The sequence below is a fragment of the Falco punctatus genome (genome assembly GCF_963210335.1).
Source record: "Falco punctatus genome assembly, chromosome: 3".
NCBI classification, from domain to species: domain Eukaryota; kingdom Metazoa; phylum Chordata; class Aves; order Falconiformes; family Falconidae; genus Falco; species Falco punctatus.
Window position 1 is genome coordinate 84,029,274 of NC_137582.1, and position 22,794 is coordinate 84,052,067.

At 41.2% G+C, this 22,794-nt stretch overlaps 1 protein-coding gene across 10 annotated transcripts in view; it reads right to left on the reverse strand.

Annotated features, from left to right (window-relative positions):
• Positions 1-22,794, reverse strand: part of CTNND2 (catenin delta 2) — a 680,231-nt gene that overhangs the window by 270,582 nt on the left and 386,855 nt on the right. For 9 of the 10 annotated variants that reach the window (XM_080382082.1, XM_080382083.1, XM_080382084.1 and 6 more), the window contains 2 exons: positions 21,531-22,098; positions 4-198 (listed from right to left, as the gene is read on the reverse strand). In XM_080382082.1, coding sequence (XP_080238208.1) covers positions 4-198; positions 21,531-22,098 — 763 coding nt within the window. The remainder of the gene's footprint in view (positions 1-3; positions 199-21,530; positions 22,099-22,794) is intronic. The other variant, XM_080382078.1, reaches the window with a different exon arrangement.

A 22,794-nucleotide genomic window follows, 5' to 3' on the forward strand; every position in this document is an offset into this window, starting at 1 on the left:
TACCTGTACTAGTGCGGTATGTGCCTGTGTGTGCTGGTTGCAGAGGGTCCCCTTGACTCTGGCTGAGACTCCTCATAGGGGGCTTCTGATAAACTCTGTCTTCGTAAATAGGATCTATATGGTGTTCTGGAGACTGCAGTGCCCTTAACTCGGAGCCAAGGTGGCTGTGCTGGCTGCTGTAAGATGCCCGAGACCCAGCTGCAAATAGATTTATAAGAGACATTTAAGAGAGAAGAAAAAAAATGACAAACACAGGATATGACTTTATTAAGTTTACTTGAAAGTAGCACATAAACACACAAAAAAACCCCAAACAAAACAAAGAAATTAATCTCTTCAACATACAAATAGAAAGAGCATGCAAGGGCAGCAACAGCCTCAGTTAATCACTTCAGTTGTAGCATCCAGTTGCCTGCACCTACTTCAAAACCTCACTTCTTCCAAGGAAACTACATATTTTGGAGAGATAGATATCATGATATCATCTCTTTCTTAAACAGAGACCAAAAAAACCCCAACCCATCTCAAAAAAAACCCCTCACAAACACCTGTGATCCAGAAATGCCCTAGACCAAAGGGGTTCACAGAAGAATGAGGAATGGGGGAGAAGAAAGGAGCTGCAGCCAGAACTGGCTCCACACGTTATGCTCATATCTTCAGATCTAGAAATAAATTAAGCTAAAGCTGATGAACAGATGTAGCTATATGAAGGCTTATCTCTTTGGTGCTTCACTGAAGTACAATATAATGGTTGTGCCTTATCAACATTTTGTCCTCAACAATTTTTAAAAAATCATATTGTTAAGACATCTACAACTTAAATATCCTCTGATGATTAAACACGCCTCCTGCAAAAATCTATTTTAAGGATATAGGGTTTGGGCTTTCTTTTGGTAAATAGCAAGATCAACTGGGAGTGTATTCAAACACTTTCTTATTCTACTATTAAAATGTTATTTTCAATTATGAAATTTTAAAAAAATACAATAGACACTTGTGTATTTCCAGCTGAATTCACTTGAATCCCTTTGTCACTTAAGCACTTCAGTGCTGTGGTCTGTTAGCAAGATTCCCAAGGAGAGGCACAGGAAAGCTATATAAACATTACACATTTTGCAGGCAAGAACAAAGCAAGTATTCAAGCAACACTTGACAAAGGTTAGGTCTGTATCACAAAGTGGTAACATGCTATTTAAATGTTTAGAAAAGCAATCAAGAGAGACAACTACTACAACTCTTGTTGATACTCCTGTGAGGTTAAAAACAATGGATGTAAGCAATGTTCTACTAGCTTAGCTTGTCCCGCTCAGACCAAAAAGCTCTACCACATTCATTGTGTCAGCACTGGATTTGTTGCACAAACACTAAATATTTTTAAAATTTAAAGCACAGATATAAAGTAATGCACAATAGTAACAGGATTGAAATGAGAAAGAGACGCAGACAAAATGTTACTTAATCTTTAATACAAATTGTCTGGAGGAAACGAATAATTTATTCCACTTCTTCCTAATCAGCTTCTGCCATAGACGTGTTTTCTTCTGATTTTTTCAATGTACATGCATGTTTTCAGGGCAATACCCTATTTGCATATTTTTCCCTTCAAACATTTTTCAGAGTGACTTTCCATTAGCACACCACTGAAAGTAATTCTGTTGTTCCCCTTACTAGAAAGTCTGCCAAGAATCCCAAAGACATATTTTATCTGTAACTACTGCAATTATCCAGGAAGTTGATACTAATATTGCACAATTAAATTTTTCATAGTCCACATTTTCAAAATGCTCTTTAACCCTGCACCTTTTGAGACTGATTCTTGGACCAGCTCCACCAAAGTCTAGTATCCTTCAGAGTGGACTAAAATACAGCCTGTTACGATTATGTTCACATTTCACTGTGTACTTGGTTCAATCTGTATTCAGAGGAAGAAATATAGAAAAATTGAGGGCAATATTTTGGAGGTTCAACAGTGCATCAACCAACCAGACTTGTCACAGAAGAAAGAGTTACACCCCCTTCTGTAAGTACTAAAATTCTTTTGTCCATTTACATATTAACATTGCTTTGGAACAACAGATTTTCTTCTTAATCCTGCTTCCAGTGAGCTGAAAGATTTTTTTCCCCCATTGAATTTGTTGGCAGTATGACCCAAATTTTAACCTGTTCTCACACAGTTATACTAGTCTTCTGGTGAGGTGGGCTTAATTCATCCTCCTTCATACTCTGCCAATAGTTCTGAATCTTTAAGTGCTAATACTAGCCTAATACTAACTGGAAGTTTAATATTAGTTTATTGTGCTAATATTAAACAGAGATTTATTTGCATACTGCACATATAATTAATACTGTAATACTACTATACTAAACAGTAAACGTATATAACCAGAGAAACTTCCTGATCAAAACACATTACACAGTTCAAGCAAACAAGACAAGGAAGATGTGATAGACAATAAAAGAAAACCAATATAACTTGCCAGGAAAACAGGTAAGTGGCAATTTAGAAGTAGCTTGGAAGCCACCTAAACAACACGATTATGGGCAAGCACCCCCAAAAAAGGTTCAAGAATTAAAACTATCAGGAAGTAACTGCCACTATTCCTGTAACATTTCAAGAAAACAAAGATTTCAACAGGTAATTAAAATAATTTCATTTTAAAACATAAATGCTTTCAAATATCAGAAATTGTGGACATCAGAACATGAATATAGTCTTTAAAGCACATCTCAATAACCTTTAGTTTCAAGCAAACCTGATTCTTTTCTACAGACATCAAAATGCAATTTTACTACGCTATTTCCAAATTATCAGTTATCCATGTTTAAACACAAAATACTACCACCCTTTAGAGTTCTTAAATCTAGTTTTTAAAAGAAAAAGAAATCAGAAAGTGCATAAAAAGATGCACCACCACCATCATTGTTAACGTTTCCATTAAGTTGGTATTTCAAAAACTGGAATAACAAGTTCTGGTTTTGTTAAAAATCTCTTTTCTATCACTCTTAAAATTCTTAAATGTATTAATTCATTCAAGTCTCAACTTAGAGGCAATAGGTTTTTATTGCATATTTTATTTAATTATTAAAATCAACCAACCAATTGCTATTATACAACAGCGGCAACAAAGATAACTGTTGGTATCATATCTAGCAAAGCTCTCACAGAAAACTTTCAGAAAAAAAACTAACAATTACAGCTGAAGACAACAAAAGACTTGTAGGTTTTTATATCATTAAAAAAAAAAGAAAAAGGGGGAAGTGTGGTGGTTTCACACAACTGCATGCTACTTCACCTACACACTCAGCCCCTCCACCATACTCTGCTGCTACTTTGGAAGACACTGGAAAGACAGTTAAGATAATTGATCAAAACAAAGACTGCACACTCAAAGAACTGATGCTGCCGGGAAAGAGAGAGGTGAAACAGACCTCCTGCCTGCATCTTGGGATAGCAGCAAACAACTACATCCTTTACTACCTGAAGCTGCAAGCTGATCTCTATCATTTGCTTAAAAAACCCCAAACCCAACTTGCATTAATGCAGTCTAAAGCTCACAGCGGTCATAAAAGCAAAAAGGTAAGAACTGAAAACCAGCAGTCAATATACTATCAGGAAGCAATAAAACACTGGCTTACCAAGGCCCATTAGCATTCTCGCATTCAAGGAGGCTCACTGCCCTCAAAAGTGGTTTCCTTAAACACAGAGGCACCACGGACACATGCTCACCTCAAACTGCCTTGGCCAAACTGTTCCCAACCAGCCACCATCCTTTCACCCCAGTAATAATGATGCACTGCTCTGGGTTCCTTGAAACCAAAGCAGTGATGTGCATGAAGGCCGCACACAACTCTCCTACACATTCTGAAAACAGACTCATGTCCCTCCCCTGGCCAACAGCTCCCCAATAGCAATGCTATTTTTGCCTGGGGGAAATATAAGGCATCAAGCCTATTCAAAGACAGGTCTACATACAAGTTCAAAGAAAAGTCATGATTAAATTTAGAGTTCTACAAGCCATTAATTACAGATCATGTATTTAGCATCCGTGTACACACAGAACTCTTATGACCATGGCTGTGAAGGAGTGTGGGTTTTTTTCCCTCCCTTCTAGACTGAAAAAAAAAAAAACAACCCAAGCCCAAAAACTCTGAGAAGAGCTAAACCGTCAGGGGATGAAGAAACCACTTGATAATTAATTCCTTAAATAGTCCGATCTTTAGTCTGACCAAAGACTGAGAAATTATCTGCCTGCAATTCTGGAGACACAGCACAAAGTATGAAGAAGACTAAAAGGCTCTAAAATAGCTGTGAGAGGCATCAGAGTGAAACAGACAAGTAAAACCAAATAATGTATCCTACTTTGATTTTTTGTTTGTTTGTTTAAAACCAGAAACTAACTCTAAGAACAAAGCACACAGCAAAGAGCATTCTCTGTCTTCTGAAGTCTCCAATACTGAAACCTGATGCATAGTGGAATGCCCTTTCTGCATCTCTGTGGAGCTTGTAAAAGTGGACTGTGCTCAGGCTGCAGCAGGGGTATCTCATGAGCCCCCGGCCAGGTGAATCAGACTAGGGCAACCTAGAACCAGCCAGAAGATTTACCAGATGAAGATACCATATTCCTACAACCTTTGTTCTCCTCCCACATCCAAGAAGGGCAACAGAACTCAGGAAGAGTGCAGTCCTACTTAATTGGATCAAAAAGACACTCTCTACCATTGACAATTAAAAATCCCCACCCTTCTAGCTGAAGGTTTCTGTATTATTCAGGTATGTTCCTCACTAGTATAGGGAAATGGTTGTTTCCTAGGAAAATGTTCTTTTCTGACAGCCTCACTTTCCAGATGAAGAAAAATACTGTAATTAGACAAGTGTAACATGAGAAATACACAAAATAATCTCTAATTGCTCTTTAGAGCTTCTACAGGCTGTCACGGAAATCAATACAACACATCTGAATGGCACTGCTAATCTGACAGTTTAGGTCAATAAAGTAAACCACTATCGGCAGCATTTGTCACTTCAAGAAGCTAAAGACATCAAAACTATTGAAATGAATGGAAACACACAAGCATTTGCATATTGCATATACTTTAATAAAGCCTGGACAGTTTTTGTTTGTGCCCCTTGTGAAAGCCTTTACAACCTGTCATACCACCTTGCTGCAGCCCTAAGGAGCCCTAAAAATTCATGATACTCTCTGAACATGTCTAATAGCAAGAACATACAGTATTGACCTCCTCTCCAGGATTTAAGAGCGCATTAGAAACATGAAATATGCAAGTGATCATCTCAACATGATGAAAAACATCCAGATTTGACCAGATAAACCATTCAGTCCTCATTTAGAAATCCTCCATCCCAAAATACATTCAAGTGTCCTGTTACAAATTTTCCTTATGCCTATGATACAGGAACACCATTAATGAGATACAAGCTGAGGATACAAGCTGAGGATGAAGTTCAATGACCATCCTCCTACTTATTACTCATCAGAAATGTGTTTATGCCATTTAACTTAACTTGGTTGTAACCCCACACATTTCAACACACCGTGTATCTCTGGCTACTTGAGGCTCAAAGTATCAAACTCCGACTTGAACAGATATGACACACTGCACTCAAGATATCTGATTTTCTAACAAAGAGGACTGACTATCCACAACTGGCTGTATAGATTTTTAATTTCAAATATAATGACAATATTGCTCATGTAATTTGCACTGAGTTTTTCTTAGGTTACAATTAAAAAAACTACCACAACAAAACCCAACCCCACATAACAGTAAAATTGTAATAAGACCATCAGTGAGATAAGAGACTGCAGGCACAGAAGCCAAAAGAGAATCACAGGAATTTTGTAGCTTTGGTATGTTGCATGCTTTTCAAAGGACTGAAAGAACTTTTTGATTTAGATGATGCATCAGGGCTGAAATCCCTTTCTGACACGAGTTTCTTCTAAATGCTTGCCCTGAAATGCTACTGTCCTTAAAAAACCCAAACAAACAAAGAAAAATTATACAGTGCATCAGGTCATAGCTTCACTGTAATGCTGAAAAAGCAACATGTGAGAAAGGGTAAGAATAGCAGGATTTTTACTCTGAATTCATATGTAACGTCACCTATTTTACAGACACCAACCTAGTTTACATAGTAAATAAGTTGATGTGAACCTAAGTACAGAATTAGAAGTGAACAGGGGGGAGGAGAAAAGTCAAACATTCATAGCGTTTTGGTATTGACCTTTTTTTGCCAGAAATTTATGCAGAAAAATCTCCAAAATGCTTGTCTGAATACATGCATCTTCCACTCACAACATTGGAAAAGGACAGTACGATCTACAATGTTACAATAAATAAACCCAATGAAACTAATAAAATAAGAATATACCAGCACCGTGTGATGAAAAGTATGGTACCACAGAGCAGAGAACATACCTAACTCAAGTACTGAAAGCAAATACAAATTTGAGACATGACAGATGGTTAAATTAACCAGTAAGACATGACAGGCCATATGGCAGTACCAGCTAATACACACCTTGGGTATGTCAGCGCTTGTCCCTAGCATACCAATGATTTGCATTCCTCAGAACCAAAACACAGTCTGAAGTGAATTCATTTTAATTGGGTTTAGACATTTCTTAAGCACAGGTTTCTCACGTGTTTAGATTTTACACACACGGAGTATCAATTAAGGTTTTTCTTTCTCCAAATACTGAAATTAAAGATTAACTAACGGAAGTTCAGAATGAAACTAATTTTTGTCTTTATGTGCTTTTTCCATTCTCTCTACACTATTCTGTCTGTGACTTGAGACTATTTGTACAAATAAAAAAAAGAAATAATGCCATCACTGAATTGACTGATTACACATGATACCTTTCACCTTATGTCAAACTCCGGATATTCAGAAAAAACATGAATGTGGTACTTCGGCATCCCCAGTCCACATTATAGGAGGTCACCACAAAACAAGTATGTGCTATAACATATGAGCCCCCAGAACGGAAAGAACAGACTTGCCTCAACTGTCGGTATCTTAAGACTGCCTTTCCTCAGGTTTTCTACTTAAAAGATTAAAGTGTAATATGAGGCATGGCCTGGAGTGTTTCATGTAAACCACCACTGTACTGTCAAACATATTAGCAGCTTCACTGTCAGGATACAGTCAACGTTCAGCAGTAAGGCTCACACTGTGGAATTTCGCAGACATAATTTGACCATTAACCAGATTAAGTATCTTAGGAAAGTCTCCTCAAAACAGATTGGCTTTGGCTGCTTAAGCAACACTGCAAAACCAGCCTCTGACCTAGGGTTAGCACTTTTCATATCACTGCTAAAAATAAAGGCAGCGGGTCAAAGAAAGGAAAAAAGATTACACTTTTTAAAACGTAATAAGCAGGTCTAAATAAACTTTAAAAATCATTTGGTACTTCTTATGCGACACAGTAAACTTCTATCGGGATAATTTTTATCCCATTTGAACTTTTTTAAAATCAAATATTGAAATTAAATACACTCCTAAGTAAATTTAAAAGACATAAAGCTATTTTTTTTTCTTAGGTTGCCTATGTTTACTTTTTAATCACGCAATATAACTTTACTGCAAAGTATTGAATCAGCTATCTTAATTCTACAAGTCTAGGAAAACCAGAACTCCCTTCCCCATCATAAATTTGTGTTTCCTCACAAGCACTTTTTTTTCCTGCTATCGTCCTCATTCTGTTGAAAAGCATTCACCTACTTAAAATATTTTCTAAAAAATGAATTGTTAGTGGAAGAAGAGAAGTGTAACTGGGAGCAAAGAAATAAGAGGCAAAGTTAGCCAGGAAGAAACAGCAGATTAAATGTGACAGACAAGTTCAGGGAGATAATTCCCACTTCATTTCTGATCTAGGGAACTGTCACTGAAGAAAAAACAATAAATAAAAACTCCCCCAAATCAACCACTACCACACAGTGACAACAACTTGCCTCCAGCAAGGCAGAAAATGATAGGTAATTTTTTTAAAAAAACAAACCCCCCCCCAACAACAAACCCAAACTATTAATTGAATTATTGTATTAGGTGCTCCCCCTCTTCTCTTAAGCATTGCCTCTTCCCTTCCCCTCAATCCTGCCAATTTTACAAAAAAGGGGAAAGTCCTATGCACAAATGTGAACAGCTATTGCTATCCAGCAATACAAACCACTGTTTTTAACCTTCCTGCTCACTAACTGCATTGACTGAGGGCTGAGTGCTTCAGCAATAGGATGATGTTACTAAGCAACAATGCCAAGCAGCCCTGTGTATGCTGTTTGGATAGTTCACCACAGCTTCACGACAAGTGAAAACATCAAGCCTTTGTAGCAGAAGAGACCTTCAAAGTTTTGCTAAATACATTTATTTTAGAAAAGTTAAAAAGTTTATTATTTCAAATTTTGAATTATAAAAGCTCGTGTTGCACCATGCACTCTATCCTAAAGCAGCAATACATTCAGCTCAACAAGTAAAGGAACAGAAATACTAGTGTAATTGGTGAGATGTGCCCCAAAAGTAAATATCCAGGAAAAAAACCAAAACAAAACTCTGCGGGATATTTTGCAAGACTCTACAGCTAACACTTCTCTGACAAGGGCTGCAAATCAAAAGGAAGAAGTGTCTTTAATTCCCCAAAGCTGGGTCTTCCTTCCTTCTCAAGGCACAAGTCCCCACCCAAGGCAGACTCAGGGACCTAATTTCTGCCTGGTAAGCAGCAGTGTCAACTAAACATCCAAAACCCCAGTGATCTTTATAGGGCTAGAGACCACCAGCAGCACGAGTGACTTGCTAAGAAGCATTGCTGCCTCCAACAAAACGAATCAGGTACTAGCGCACTGATGCTTACCAGTGAAAACATAATTTTCTGATCATGTTTAACACTGTGGAAAAGCACAGCATCTAAAAAGCCCAGCAGCTCACAACCCTTGCCCCAAACCAAGCATCGACTCAATCAACCTTAAATGGAGCAAGTTCTCACAGCAGCTCTGGTGTAAAAGGAAGAAGAAAGCATTTCCACATCAACTCCTCCCTGCACATGGAACAGAAAGAGTATCTGGAGCTTAAATCCAACTAGAAGTGAAAGTCTCAAGACTGGCACAGAAAATTCATTAAGGAACGTGCGTTGCAGAATAGCGGTGCCCAAAGGGAAAAACAGTCAGTGTGTGACAGTGTGGGAAAGGTAACACCAGAAAATAAAACTCACTTGGGTAATGAAATGTTAAGTTTGTCCAACTACAGTACTCCTCAACTGGCTTTTGATGGGCAATCTGAATTTTTTATGTAATCACACTATCATTCCTGGGAGTTCAGAGTTCCAGCTGGTGGTTTCCCAGCTAACAGGGAAAATGCAAATATATAGTTCTAATGAATCCTGACTATGCATGCATCCTTTTAAGAAGTATTAATTTATGATGAATATTGTACATACTTCTTTTGCAAACCTATGTTCCAGTCTCTGACACAAGCGGCTGAAATCTAAGACACCACATCTGGGGTTTGCTGATAGAAGAGTGTTTGCAACTTATCTTTTGTAATTCCTTTTACAATGAGATTGCACATTATTAGACATGTGAACAATATTAACTTTTGAAGATTTTATCTGTAACACTTTGTACTCAAACTTGCATTTCACGGAGAGAATGGAGAAAAGCATCAGATAGCATTTGTTCTTTTACGTAAAGTCATCTTTGTTAGAATATTAAATGCTTTCTCCTCCCAGTGAGCGTTTGCTTGCAATCCCTGGTTTCTAGAATTTACCAAGACCCGACATGTAAGTCTGTGACATTCCAGGGGAAAAAATGTGGTTCATTATCTTTGCCTTTCTTTCAATGCCACATTTAAGAAAGGGAAGATCTCTTTGGATATTCTCTAACACAGTATATTACTCATCAAGTTTCTATTATCCATTTGAGAATCATTGCATTTAAAATGAAATAGTGAAAACACGGACCTTTTATTAAAGGTATACATACTCAATTTGAATACAATCTAATTGCAGAATAGAGTTACGCATGTAAAAAAGTTTAGAGCAGCAATTATCCACATTGACAGTTACGTTCATTAGATTATCATAGCATTATTCAAGCTGGTTTTAGGTTGTTAATCGCTTATTAAAATCATTATAATATCTAAAGCATTTCTAACAGGCTTGCTCTAAATAAAAGAAAGAAAAGAAATGCTGAATGTAGAGACAAAGAGGAATACTGTTAATACCATGATCATGAGGAGCTTAAGGACCTAAGCAAAGTTTATCCTGTAACCCATAAAATAAGTTTTCTTTTTTAATTCAGTACGCTTACTAATATAGCAATAATAGTAAGCATTTAGTACCCAATTTAAAAAAACTCAGAACAATAGCTTATGTAAATCCTTCCTCAACAACCAGAAAGCGAAAAGAGGAAATAGATAACTACTGATTTTTTTCCAGGAACTGATTTAAAGAAGGAGATGGGGGGGGGGGGGGGGGCAGAAGAGAGAGAAGAAAAAAACAAAAACAAAAACAAAAAACAAGAAAAGAAACAACACTAGCACAACAGACTTTGTGATGTGCCACTAATCTCAAAAATTCATATTATCCCTGAAAAGCACAGCGAAGAAAGGACCACAAGCTGAAAGAGTCCTGTCACTCCAGCAGAGTTCACGGCAATGACAAATGGTGCAAGAGAGAAATGGTGACAGAAGGTCATTAGCAAAAGTAAAAGGAGACCTAACAAGAAATACAAGAAACGTGTTCACAGCAGTTTGTAATAAACCACTGGAAGAGTTCAGCTTCGAGAAGGGCTTCAACAGTTAATTAGTTGATGAACAGTTAATTAATTAAAAACAGTCAATTAGAAGGATCAGATGCATGTTAGTCCAAAGGTGACAAACACTTGAGGGATTCTGAACTGTCCCACAATTAGCTCCTGGTTTTCCATAAATGCAAACTGACAACACTTCCATGTCAAAACGATGCCTGACCTGTGAAGCCAACAGCTCCATGATCACATGGCTGGCTGAAGACACTTGCATCAGGTTTTGCCTGATGTTACAAAGGCAGTCTGAAACCTACTGCAGACTGAGAAAAGCAGTGACATGCAAGCCATCACGATCTTGATAAACTTCAGACAAAAAGAGATTCTTGGCTAAGACAGTTAACCATTGAATTCCCAGATTCACAAGATAGGATCTTAAGCAGGGCAGAACACAAAGTGGATCACTTTGGAGAAGACTGCTCAGTGATGCTCAGCATTAGCTCCAGATCCTTGCCAAAAACAGCTAAGTGTGACACAGACAAGGATGACATGAGCTAGACGGGAACTCCAAATTCAGACAGAAAGTTATGCAAAATTTTGATGAATAAACCTTGAAAACTTTGAAGCTTAGTTAGAGACCAGACAAAGTGGAATCATGGCTCGAGGGTCACTCTGACAGGGCTACCAGTCTCAATTCTTTGAGGGAAAACTGAAGAACTAATGTTCACAGAGAACCTCCAGCCAAACACATCACAGCTGGTTAGTCAAGGCCCTAAAACCAAAGCCTGCTGGTGAAAACAAATCACTCTTATGATACCTTTTGCCCTCACTCCCTCCTTGGTCAGATGCTACTATCCTAAAAGGTGCCAAAGACTCTACATTGATTTTGTCTTTGAAAAAAGACGGGCAAATTGCTTCATCAAATTACTTATTCTTACCAGGATTTAGCAGTCTTGATGCATAACCTCCACCTACTGATAGCAGCTACGTAAGCTATCAGCCTTTCCTGTGTTAAGAAAAAGAGGGAAATGCACTAAGTCAGGTCTAGGCACAACAGGCTTCTAAATTTCTTGACCACCCAGGCAAATCGTTTGAGAAGAGAAGAGGGCTGGAAAAAGTCTCTCTTACCCACAGAGGGTCACAGTTCTATACAGTTCCCCTGATGAAGTCCTAACCCTATGTAACACTCCCAATTTTCCTTGTTATGTGATTAGACCATGAAATATTCTATTATGTTCCTAATATAGGGAGCTGAGACATACTGCAGTCAAAAAGGTCACCCAGGTCTTTTCCTACTCTTGTTTTCAGCCAAAGGTTCCTAATTTGTAACTAGCTATTAGGTGCATTATTAGCTTGGTTCCAATTCTATTCTTTCTCTCTGATCTGCAGAACTGTTTCTATACAGGATTTATCGTTCTCTCTTCAGAAAATGGCTCTTAACATTCTGCTATCAAAAAGTTTCCCTGGCATACTTCAGGGTTTAGTACCAAGATAATAAAATGAAAAAAAGTATTTTTCAAGTGGCCAAAAGAGTTCTCCTTGTGGGGCTTTATTAGTAGCATCCTTCCTTTCCATTAATTTGATTTATTAAATGACAAACTGACAATGCTCCTTTGCACAGGTCCTCGCCCAGCTATGCTCTCACAAGAATATCCATCTTCTCTAGCTTAACTAAACACTTCGCAAGTGGCACTACAGAAAATGCGTGCTCTGACAGAGCCCTGACAGGGAATAGAAAGACATCAGATATAACCTAAGAAAAGGTCAGTAAGCAGGTTATTCCAGTACAATCTGGTTTTGGTGAACTCATGTTGCAAATTATCCCATTAACCATTTATCACCTTCATGTCCTGTATTATGCTTTCTATCAGTTTCTGTTGCAACGTCCACCAAAGCACTGTGATTAGCTGGTCTGCAATTTTTCTTTTACTTGGTTCTCTCTTTCTTCAGGGCATAGTAAACCCAAACACACAAAAGCCTGTCATCTCCCTCGACCCCCTGACCCCCCAAATATCTGAAAAAGTCCAACTCACCCTCCTTTGCAGATCATGCTCGCAGGACTTTGACATCAAGCCTGTGAAGAGCTTATGGCACCTTTTGGTGAGCAAATGTCAACACAATTGCATCTCTGCTGAACTGGAATGCTCAGGGAAGGTGTGGGTGTGGGAAGGACCCCATGGAAAGGAGGCCTTTTGGTCTCTAGTCACAATAAATCTGCCCCAGTATCAGAGGGCCACAGCTCCTTTTCCACCTTCGCTTTCTTCACAGGCAACACTGTTTAAACCCAGGGAGAGCTTTAGTCCTACGATCAAAAGGTTTTACTGCCGGACAGCAGCACAGCTGGCAATCTGATAAAAGGGATGGTTCGCACCTGGGTTGGAGGGGGAGGGCAAAGGGCCATAAGGCAAGATACAGACATGACACCATGGAAGAGATAAATATAGAAAAGTGTATGCAACAACTTCTGCAGAAAAGTGAGGGCTGACTGAGATTTAAGACTACTTGTATTCAAACTGATACAGCAATTTTCTATTCTTCACTTACACACTACAAGTTGCTACTTGATGTACTTATTAAAAATCTATGTCATTCATCTGGCAGTTTCATATGTCATACCTTATAAGATTAGTCATAAGTTGGTCCTTCTCATTTCAGCATATTGAATTCTGACTTTTGCTTATACCCACTTAGGATAATATACAGTTCCATGAATTCATTATCATTAGACAGTATCTCTCTGCCCTCTATAATACCACCTTCAAAAAACCAAAAAGTATTCTGTCTGTTGTGGGTCCATACCTAGGTCATCTTCAAGTTTGACCCTACAACTACAGAGAAAAATGCCTCATTTATCTCCCATGATTGGTCACAGCAAATTTGGTCCAGTGTAGTTTCTGGCAGCCACCACTGATGGCCAATGTTTTTCAACTGTGAGCACTTTGCATCTCAGCATGGGTAACCATGGACACCTCCCCACCCAAGTTTTAGCCTTAAATAAAGGGAGCCTTCTTCAGCTCCCCAGTTCACAATCTTCTTCCTGCCACAGTTAACCACTTTACTGTTGATCAGAGGCACCTGCACTGCTTTAAAGCTGGCGTGTGCACATAACCACCAAAAAGCTATCTGATATCCCAGCAAATTAATACTTATGTTATTGATGAGCTGTGTACTGACTTTCTAGATCTCAGCTACTCCACCTACTGCAAAAAGTTTGTGTGCCATAGCAACTGGAAGGGATGAAGCTTTCAACCACAGTAGAAATAAGTGCATATCATCACTTCTCTTAAATACCTGAAGACCATGAGGGACTGTCATCATTTATTGAGGGTTTAATGACAAACATTTCCAGGCCTTGCAACAGGGTTTTAGACCCCGAGGAAGCTACAGCTTCCACATGTGCCTTCTTTGCCCAGTACATGATCAACACACACAGTCATCCCAATTTAGATCATATACCAACAAGCAAATATTTCCACTGATGCCACGAAAGCCTGAGTATCAGAAATGTGATTGAAGGGGACTTTCCTATTGCCCAATACTCCCTATCCCATACAATAGCACTCTCTTCTACACTGAACAAGCAAGTTCAAGGCCAAAGACATTTGGGAGGACTCAGAATCATGCTCCCCGCCACTGAAAAGGACAAGTACATGAAGACACCATGCAGAGCTGAGGGCACAAGGCATGGTAACAGGCATGGACAACACTCAGCCTCACTAGCATGCCTCAAGACCCAAAAGTTCGTAAGGCCCTAGCCTCTCCCTGTAATCTCACTAAAAGTAACTAAAGTTACTAAAGTTACTAAAAGTAACGTTTAGTAAAGTTACTAAAAGTAACACAAATCAAGGTAAGCAAGACAAGGCTGTATGAACTGGGAATGCCAACACTGGCTAATGTATTTCCATTGCTCCAAAACAAAAGTTCCAAGAAGTTAGGTTCCCAAAACACTGCTCTTCATGCATTTCATTATCCAAGGAAAACTGATGGAAAAATTCCAGCTCCATGGATTAAACACCTTTCTGCTATGAACACCGACTCTTCTCTGCTAGCTTTTTGCCAACTTTGGTTCCTTTTTGTGCTTCTTTTCATCAGGTATTTAAGCACAGATTTTCTAAACGCTGTTCTGATGCTGAAGAAATTCCTTCCAGTGGCTTGCATGCTTCCATTCAAATCCTCCCCTTTTAGGTACACTGCTAAAGTTCAGGACCAGAGGCCAGAAACTGCAGGCCAGGTTGTGTGGTTAGAAGGAACAGCACAGACTTCAGTACTGACCAGTCACCTTAAAGCCCAGAAACAGCCACTGCCACTCACATTTCCCACAGCCATTCAGTTGAAGTACTTGCAGCTTCATACCAATGGAATCTATTTTCAGCAATGTTGCAGACTGGTTTTCTGTGCCTTAGAGCTTGCTATTTTGCAATATTGTTTGACTTCACACCCCTCTGAAAGACCATTGGGAGGAGCAGTCAAATATCAAGAATAGGAAGCAAAGGGGAAGGTTATCGTCAGTATGAGAACAGGACCCGTGTTTAGATGCATTTGTAGCATTTGCTCACACAGGAAGTCAAAGCTCAAGTTCATTAGTTCAAAGACAGAGCCTACATGAGGCCTCCATATCTGGCAAATTAATGTCACGTACGCTAGATTTGAAAGATGTAGGAACAAAAATAATGGCAGTAAGACATTTCAAAGTTACCCATCTTATTTCTTTTGCTTTACTGTTGTAGACTGTCCATTTTGGACACCTTCTCCAAATTGAAACTGAGCACTATTGTAAATGTTTCAGTTGTAACAATTAATAAGATCATTACTGGTGGAAGGAATAGGTAGAAGTAGAAGAAGCGACAAAGAAAAGCAAAGTGAACACTGAGTTTTGTATTTTTATAACCTCCAAGACCAACTTGAGTACTTTTAACCTCCAGGTTACAATGCAGAAACAAATAACTTTTTTCTTTCAGACAAGAAAATAAAACAAAAGATTTTGAGACATGCAATAGTATTTCAGATACTTATGAGAGACTTATAACTTGTTCTCTTTCAGATACAATCTCAAAACAAACAGGAGTGGAAGGAGAAAAAAAAAAATATCCTAGGACTGCACAGTCTGTCCCAGAACAAAAAAGGATTACCAATGTTCTCATATGTAAAAGCTCTGACAGCAGTTAAAAGAATTTCCTAGCTAATAAAAACAATACTTAGAAGAAATCTATAGAGAACCATTTTGGTTAAAATTAATGAAGTAATTTTGTTTTCCCTATAAAAGAAATAACTCACAAGATCCTGTAAAAACACAAGAAAAGTAGTTAAGGGAAACAAGTGAGTATCCTTTTTGTTATGATCGATCACATCTATAGTCCAAGTCCAACGTCAAAATATCCAAAGATTTTCCTTCCTTACCTGTACAAACAAGTACAATGGCACATCACACCTAGACTGTTTTATTAGCTCAGCCCTGTGTCTCAGGTGGGGATTTTAAGGTACAGAGAAATTTTATTTCTGGGATGATTTAGATCCACTTTGGCTGTGGATTAACACGTTGATTGCACCTTCCTTATCTATAATGTCCTGCCCAAAACCTGAATGATGATGCATGTGGTGAAGTCTTGCCTGCATTTGCAAATGGTGCAAATTTGGGTTTAATGTAGTCCAAAAAGAGTATTTTACTTGCATAGAGCTTAAATCCCCCAAAGAGGCTAATTTAAATTGGGTTAGCAGTAACACTGATTTTAATATTAACTCTGCTGAAAGTTTTTTCTCCCTCATGTAAAAGTATGAAAGATGGGTTTGCATGCATGTCTGCTCACAAGCACTAATGCAGCCATTCTAGCACACCTACATAGTGCAGTGTGATTTACCAGAGAATTGTAACACTTAACTAAATAATTTTTTGTAAAGATGACAATGAACTAGTAATAAAGAAATCTCAATCCATGCTAGTAGCAACATTTATCAGATATCCCATAAACAGCTACGTAAACTGATCTGCTCTATGCCCGTATGATTGCACACCAAAATGCTAAAACATGTCAACACTCATGATCAAACAGCAGTCCTGCCATAAATCCCATCAGGAAAGCAGAGTTCAACATGTCACATGCAATGAAAAGCATACAGAAGGAGAAAGGGCAAAGGAAGGTCCCCCGCAAAGAGGGAGAAGAGCGAGACAAGACAGATGAAGGAGCAGAAGGAACCAGTTAAGACCTTGATGAACTCTGAAATCTTTGCCCAATTAAGAGTGCAAAGCGTATTTTATATAAACAAGTGCTATTTTAGTATTAATACCACACATGCATACGAACAGTGCTACCTCAGAAAGGACAAATTCCCTTTCTTTTTGATTTTACAAGGACCTGAAAGACGACTGTGTTTGCAAACATGAGGCTGAGCACTGAAGTTTTCAGCTGTGGCATCAGGGCTGTCTGAGGGATACTGCAGCTCCTGTTTCTGTGGAACATGCCACTACTGCATGAAGAATAGCTGCATAACATTCTTTCCACTTAATATTATACCAAGTGATGCACACCAACACTCATTATTTAAACCTAACCTTTTAGTACAGTTTTCTGACTGTGTGTGACTTTAGTCACAAGACTTTAGTGTGCAGTCTTCAAAATATATTTATTTTCTTTTCAGTTTTTTGTAATAATGCATAAAATGACCTGCCATTGTCTTATGTGTCCCTAGTCTTCCCTAAGCCTGATGAAGAGGCCGGAGCGGCTCTGCAACACCAGGACTGCTACACCATCACATAACCTAAGGCACAAACTACATCAACACCACCATTTCACTGCCTCCTCTATCCCTTTGCTCCTAAATCTGCCCGATTCTGGCCAGCAGGAGATGCTTCAGCGGACCTTGAACAGTGGGCACCTGTGTGACTGACCTGCCTCCTGAAAAGGTTTTCCCATGTTTCTCCTGCTTGCTGTCTTACATACTCCTCATGCCAGGTAAAATGCACTGCTTTGGTTAGTTTGGCTCTCAGCAGCACTCCACAGCTCAACCCAGGTGCAGAAGTTGCAAGAAGGTAATTACAAACTGTGCTTTCTGGACTCAGACTGCTGCTTGGACAGTTGAGTATGCTTTAGAGCAGTGCGGATTGGAAAACTACTTCCAAAGCTGTCACTGCAGATCATAGCAATGAAGTAGCTAGACTAAGAATAAACACAGAAAGTGTACACTCACAAAAACCACTATATACACGTACACACACACACAGCTGGCAGTGGTAACAGTTCAAGTATAACTAGACTAAAACCAATTTCTGAAGACGTTTCTAAGGTTACTTGGTTAAAACTGAGTCACTGCATGCTGTTGCACGTCTTATTTAAAATTCAGGATGCAGTCTAAGAGTTGCCATTATTATAATTTCAAGATGTTTCATAATTGAGTTCATGGGAAATTAATATAAATAATACCATCACTTCAATTAAGTCTAACACAGATTCAGTGTTGGGCAATCTGGGTTTGTATTGTACCTTTTCAATTACAATTTCAAAGAAAAAAAATATCATATCTGAAGGTCTTCTCTTAAACATCTAACCCTGGTACTGATGCCATTCAGTTTGTTTAGCACACTGACACCCAGTAGTATTCATGAATTAGCTCCATTACAAATTTCTAATGTCATGCAAAATAATTAAAACAAATGCATTATTTGTGTCCCTGGTAATTACTACAAATATATTTTTTTTCTTCCCAGAGATAAAAAAGGATTATTTTGAGTAACATCATCCCTGTGATGACACATACATACCAATTCAACTTCACATTAATCACAGTAGGCAGACCATCTATCAGTGCAATGTGACAACTATTCTCCACTCCTACTCCTCCTCTCTCTCTCTCTCTCTCTCTCTAAAAAAAAAAAAAATATCTTTGGATGTTCTGAAGAAGCAAAAATCTCATTTATTGAACATTAGCTTTTCAACATACATCATAGCTTGCTCTCCTTCTCAATGAGTTCGATTTCTAACAGAATGATTAGAAAACTTCTGCAATAATATAATATACTTGCAGCTCAAATACCAAACCTGTTCTGAGCAAAAAAGCCTATAAAAAAAAAATATTAAGACTGCCTCCGTAGTATCCGTAACATTTGATCCTGGCTAACTCTAAAGCAAACATTAGTTTTAAGCCTCTGTGTAGTCCATTGAATTCAGTGAATCCAGTGGAAGTCTAGAAGATTAGTCAGACTCTTACCAGGGCTAGCAAATGTGTAACTCCGGATCCTGTGGATGCCATTGAGGAATATGTTACAGAAAGGTAATGGAAAATAAAAGGTGGGAGTACACAATAGGAAACTTTGCAAAAGAATAGGTCATGTGATACAGCTCCTTTCAAGAACTACTTGAAAGGCATGTCAACACTGTGGAAATAAAAAAAAAAAGGCAATTTACTAACATACTGTTGCTTTCATTTTGATTACTCTGTTTTTAAGTAGCAATACTATCTCTGCATGTCTGTCACCTAGTACTTCTTCAAGTTACAGGATTTTCCATTTATTATAAAATAAGACAGTGAGATTTTCTTTGCATATCTTAAGATCTCTAAGCAAATCCCTATGAGATACCATAACTGGGAAGCTCTTTATGTTTGTTCTGATTGGCACAACATTTGGAAAAGTTAGTATTGCTTTTCCAATTTTTACAAATGTAATAGCAAGTTTAAATGAACAATCACTATTCCCCTTCCATACTAAAATCAACACAAAAATACACCAGTCATTTCCTAAATGCATGTTTTTATGAGCTTTTCCTTCACCTGAACCATAAATCAGTGACAAGTAACTCCTCACAGTGCGTCCTGAAAAGAGGCAGTGAGGGAAGTACCTACATTATGCAAGACACAGAAGTCTTATCAAAAGCTTTTATTTAAAAGCAAGCCAAGAAAATAAGTGCCAGTTTCTTAACTTTTATTCAAATCAAAGTAGAAAACCCCATTAGAAATGCCTGTACAACCACTATTGGCTAACAAGTCCAAAAAAGTCCACATTCACATTGCAACTTGGGTCTAGTACAGGACAAACAGCTTCTCTAATGCTGTAGCACTTCAGAGTCATTGTAATAGGCCTTAAGCCCTACAGAACAAGCTTGGACTAAGCTATCACCACAGGTTTAATGCTGCAATGCTATAAAAGATGCCTTCTTCAAAAACAAAAAACCCAGTAAAATACAAATTCCAATGCTAAAAGTCCATAAAGAGAGATATGGACTGTGCTTCGTAGAAACTTCCCGAAGCAAAGACTTCTATCCCAGAACAAAGGTAAAGAAAAATCAAGGAAATACTGGCAGTTCATACCCACAGGTGTCCAAGTTTTAGATTGAATTATCCTTCAATGCTGACAGTTCCCTCCATGCCTATTTAGGCCCAAACAACTCTTGCTATAGGATTAAGTTGCAAAACTCCCAAAACCACGAAGTCTATGGCAATTCTAGGTTTCGACTTTACAAAGGCAGTATTTAATACCTGTGGCCAACAGCGCGTTGGACTTGAGTGGAGAGAAGTTGTACTAACATAATTGCTAATAAACCACTTTGTAATTTGAGAGTGAATATTTGACAATAGGATTGATACGTGTGTGTCCCTTCATCTCAATTTTAGCATCATTTAGTGATACTATCTCTTTATACATTCTGAACTTCAATAACAGTGTTACATAAACTAAAAAGGTTTTCAAATTCCCACCCTTTAAATAGGGGAAAAAAACCCCAAACCATCAGAGTTCTTACGAGGAGATAAACTAGTACTGTATTTTTTTTATCAGTGAATTTAATCTGTATGTTTAGACCCACTGGAATTATATAGGATGCCAAGAACTGATGGAGTGGAGGGGGAGGGGAGATGAGTGAGAGGAGAAAGGGGAATGAGGAGAGGTTTTAGCTCCAGTAAGAAACTTGTGTACCTGCCTGATAAACACAGCCAAACCTCTTTATGTATCCTATTTATCTTCAAATCTATTTATGTCACACAAGAGAACATATGAGCATAGCAGCTGTTACTATAGCAATGAAACTGGAAATTTTGAGAACACTAAAACCCACCCCTGAAGGATCCTCAGTTTAGCAGAGAGATGGTTTAGAGAACAGTGCACCCGTATCTCACTTCTAGGATCTGTTCAAAGTCTGCGGTTACAGAAGCATTAAATCAGCTGGAACAGCCGATTCCCCGAAGAGCTCTCGGAGCCAAATAACCGCTACCGATTACTCGGCACAACTTGGTACACCGGGAGTTGCTGCTAAGTAACCTCAAACTTGTCAAATACCCCAGGAAGCGCCTGTAAATCCGGGGGAAAGCGATTCTCTGCAAAAGGCTCACAGTTTCTGATCGCGGCAGAGAAGGCATTCACCATAGTAACATACTCCCCCCCACCTCCCCGATCCGTGGGTAAGAGCAGGGAGCTCTGCGCCCAGCGCTGCCAGCCCCGCACCCTCCCGACACGGCGCGCACCTGCCCGGCACCGGGAGAAGTAACGCACTTTGCTGAAGAAGCAGGCGGGCGGCCCGCCGCTCCCACTCACCGGAACGGCAACCACGATCCCCCCAAACCGGCTCGGTCAAACCCACCCCGCTCCTTCCCCTTGCCGGCCCGCAGCCCCGTCGCCCGGTCCCGTGAGGCGCGGCGGCTGGCGGGGCGCTGCCGCCCGGGGCCGGCGGGGCCGCGTTCCCCCTCCCTCGCCCCCCGCCACCTGTCCCCCTCCGCGGCCGCGGCGGCACCGCGCGTCCCCCCCCCCTCCCCGCTGCCGCGGACCCTGGGCGCTGCCGACCGCGATTTACCTGCGAGGGAGCCGGGTCTCTGCAGGGTGGCGGTGGCGTACAGCTCCTGGGAGTGCTTGCTGTACTGATCGGCAGCGTGAACCAGCCGCTTGGTAGGCGACAGGGTGGCGTAAGTGCCGATGGTGGAGCTTAACTGGTGGATAGGAGAGGAGGAAATGTTAGACTGGACGGTGGGCGGGGAGGTCACTCGGATGGGGGACGGCGACAGTCCCGCCGAGGAGACGACGATGTTGATGGGCGAGCTGGTGCTGTAGGACTTGGCCAGGCGGCTGGGGGACTGCTTCGGGGAGGAGAGGCGCTGCGCGGTGGCGTAGGCGGCGCCCTCGGCGGCGGAGCCGGCCCGCGGCAGCTTGGTGGGGGAGCCGCCGGGCTGGGCGGGCAGCGGGGAGCTCACCCGCTGCGCCGGCAGCGTGGAGCTGGCGTAGTAGAGCGCGGCGGCGTGCTGGGGCTCGGGCAGGTGGAAGGCGCTGCCGTGGCTGGGCGCGAAGGGCTCCCGCGGCTGCGGGGCGGCGGGCGGCGGCGGCGGCTCCGGGCCGCCCGGGTGGGCGCCGCGGCCCCCCGGGCCCTGCTGCGGGAAGGAAAGGCAGAGGCGTCAGCGGGGAGGGGGGGGCGGGGGGGCGGCGGCGGGGGTCGTCCGGCTCCCCCGGGCTGCTCGGGGCGGGGCGAGGGGGCTCGCTCGCCGGGCCCCCCCCCCAGCCGCACGCAGCCCCCTGTTTGACCTTAAACCAGGCCGGCACCCAGCGCCCGGGGGATTAAGGGACGCGTTAATCTGCTAAAGCATTTCCAGCCTTTGAGGGAAAACCGGCCGCCGGCTGCGGCCGAGCGGCGTCTGAACTCCTCCGCACGGCTGCGGCGGGCACACGCCGTCCCGGGGTCTCTGGCTCCGAAATGCGTTGGCGTACCTGCCCTTAACCAGGCGTAGGGCAGCCCGAGTTACAGTAACTGGGTAAATACGCCTTCCCCCCGCCCGCGCCCGCACTGTCATCCCGCATACATCAGAAAGGAGCAGCTGAAGCCACCGGGAAGGGCTCCAGTTGGGGCTCGTCGCCCACAGAGGAGCAGCCCGGGGCCAGTGCGAGGAGCGGCACCGCGCAGGACACCCCACCCCCCCCCCCCCACCCCCCCGGCGGCAGAACCGCGGCGCTCGCCTCAGCGCCGGCCGCGCCCGGGGCAGCCTCGCGCGGGCCGTGTCCCGCCGCCGGCAGGGCGGGCGGCCGCCTCGCGCCTCCGTAGGCGTTGCGAAGGGGCGGGAGGGCGCGGCGGG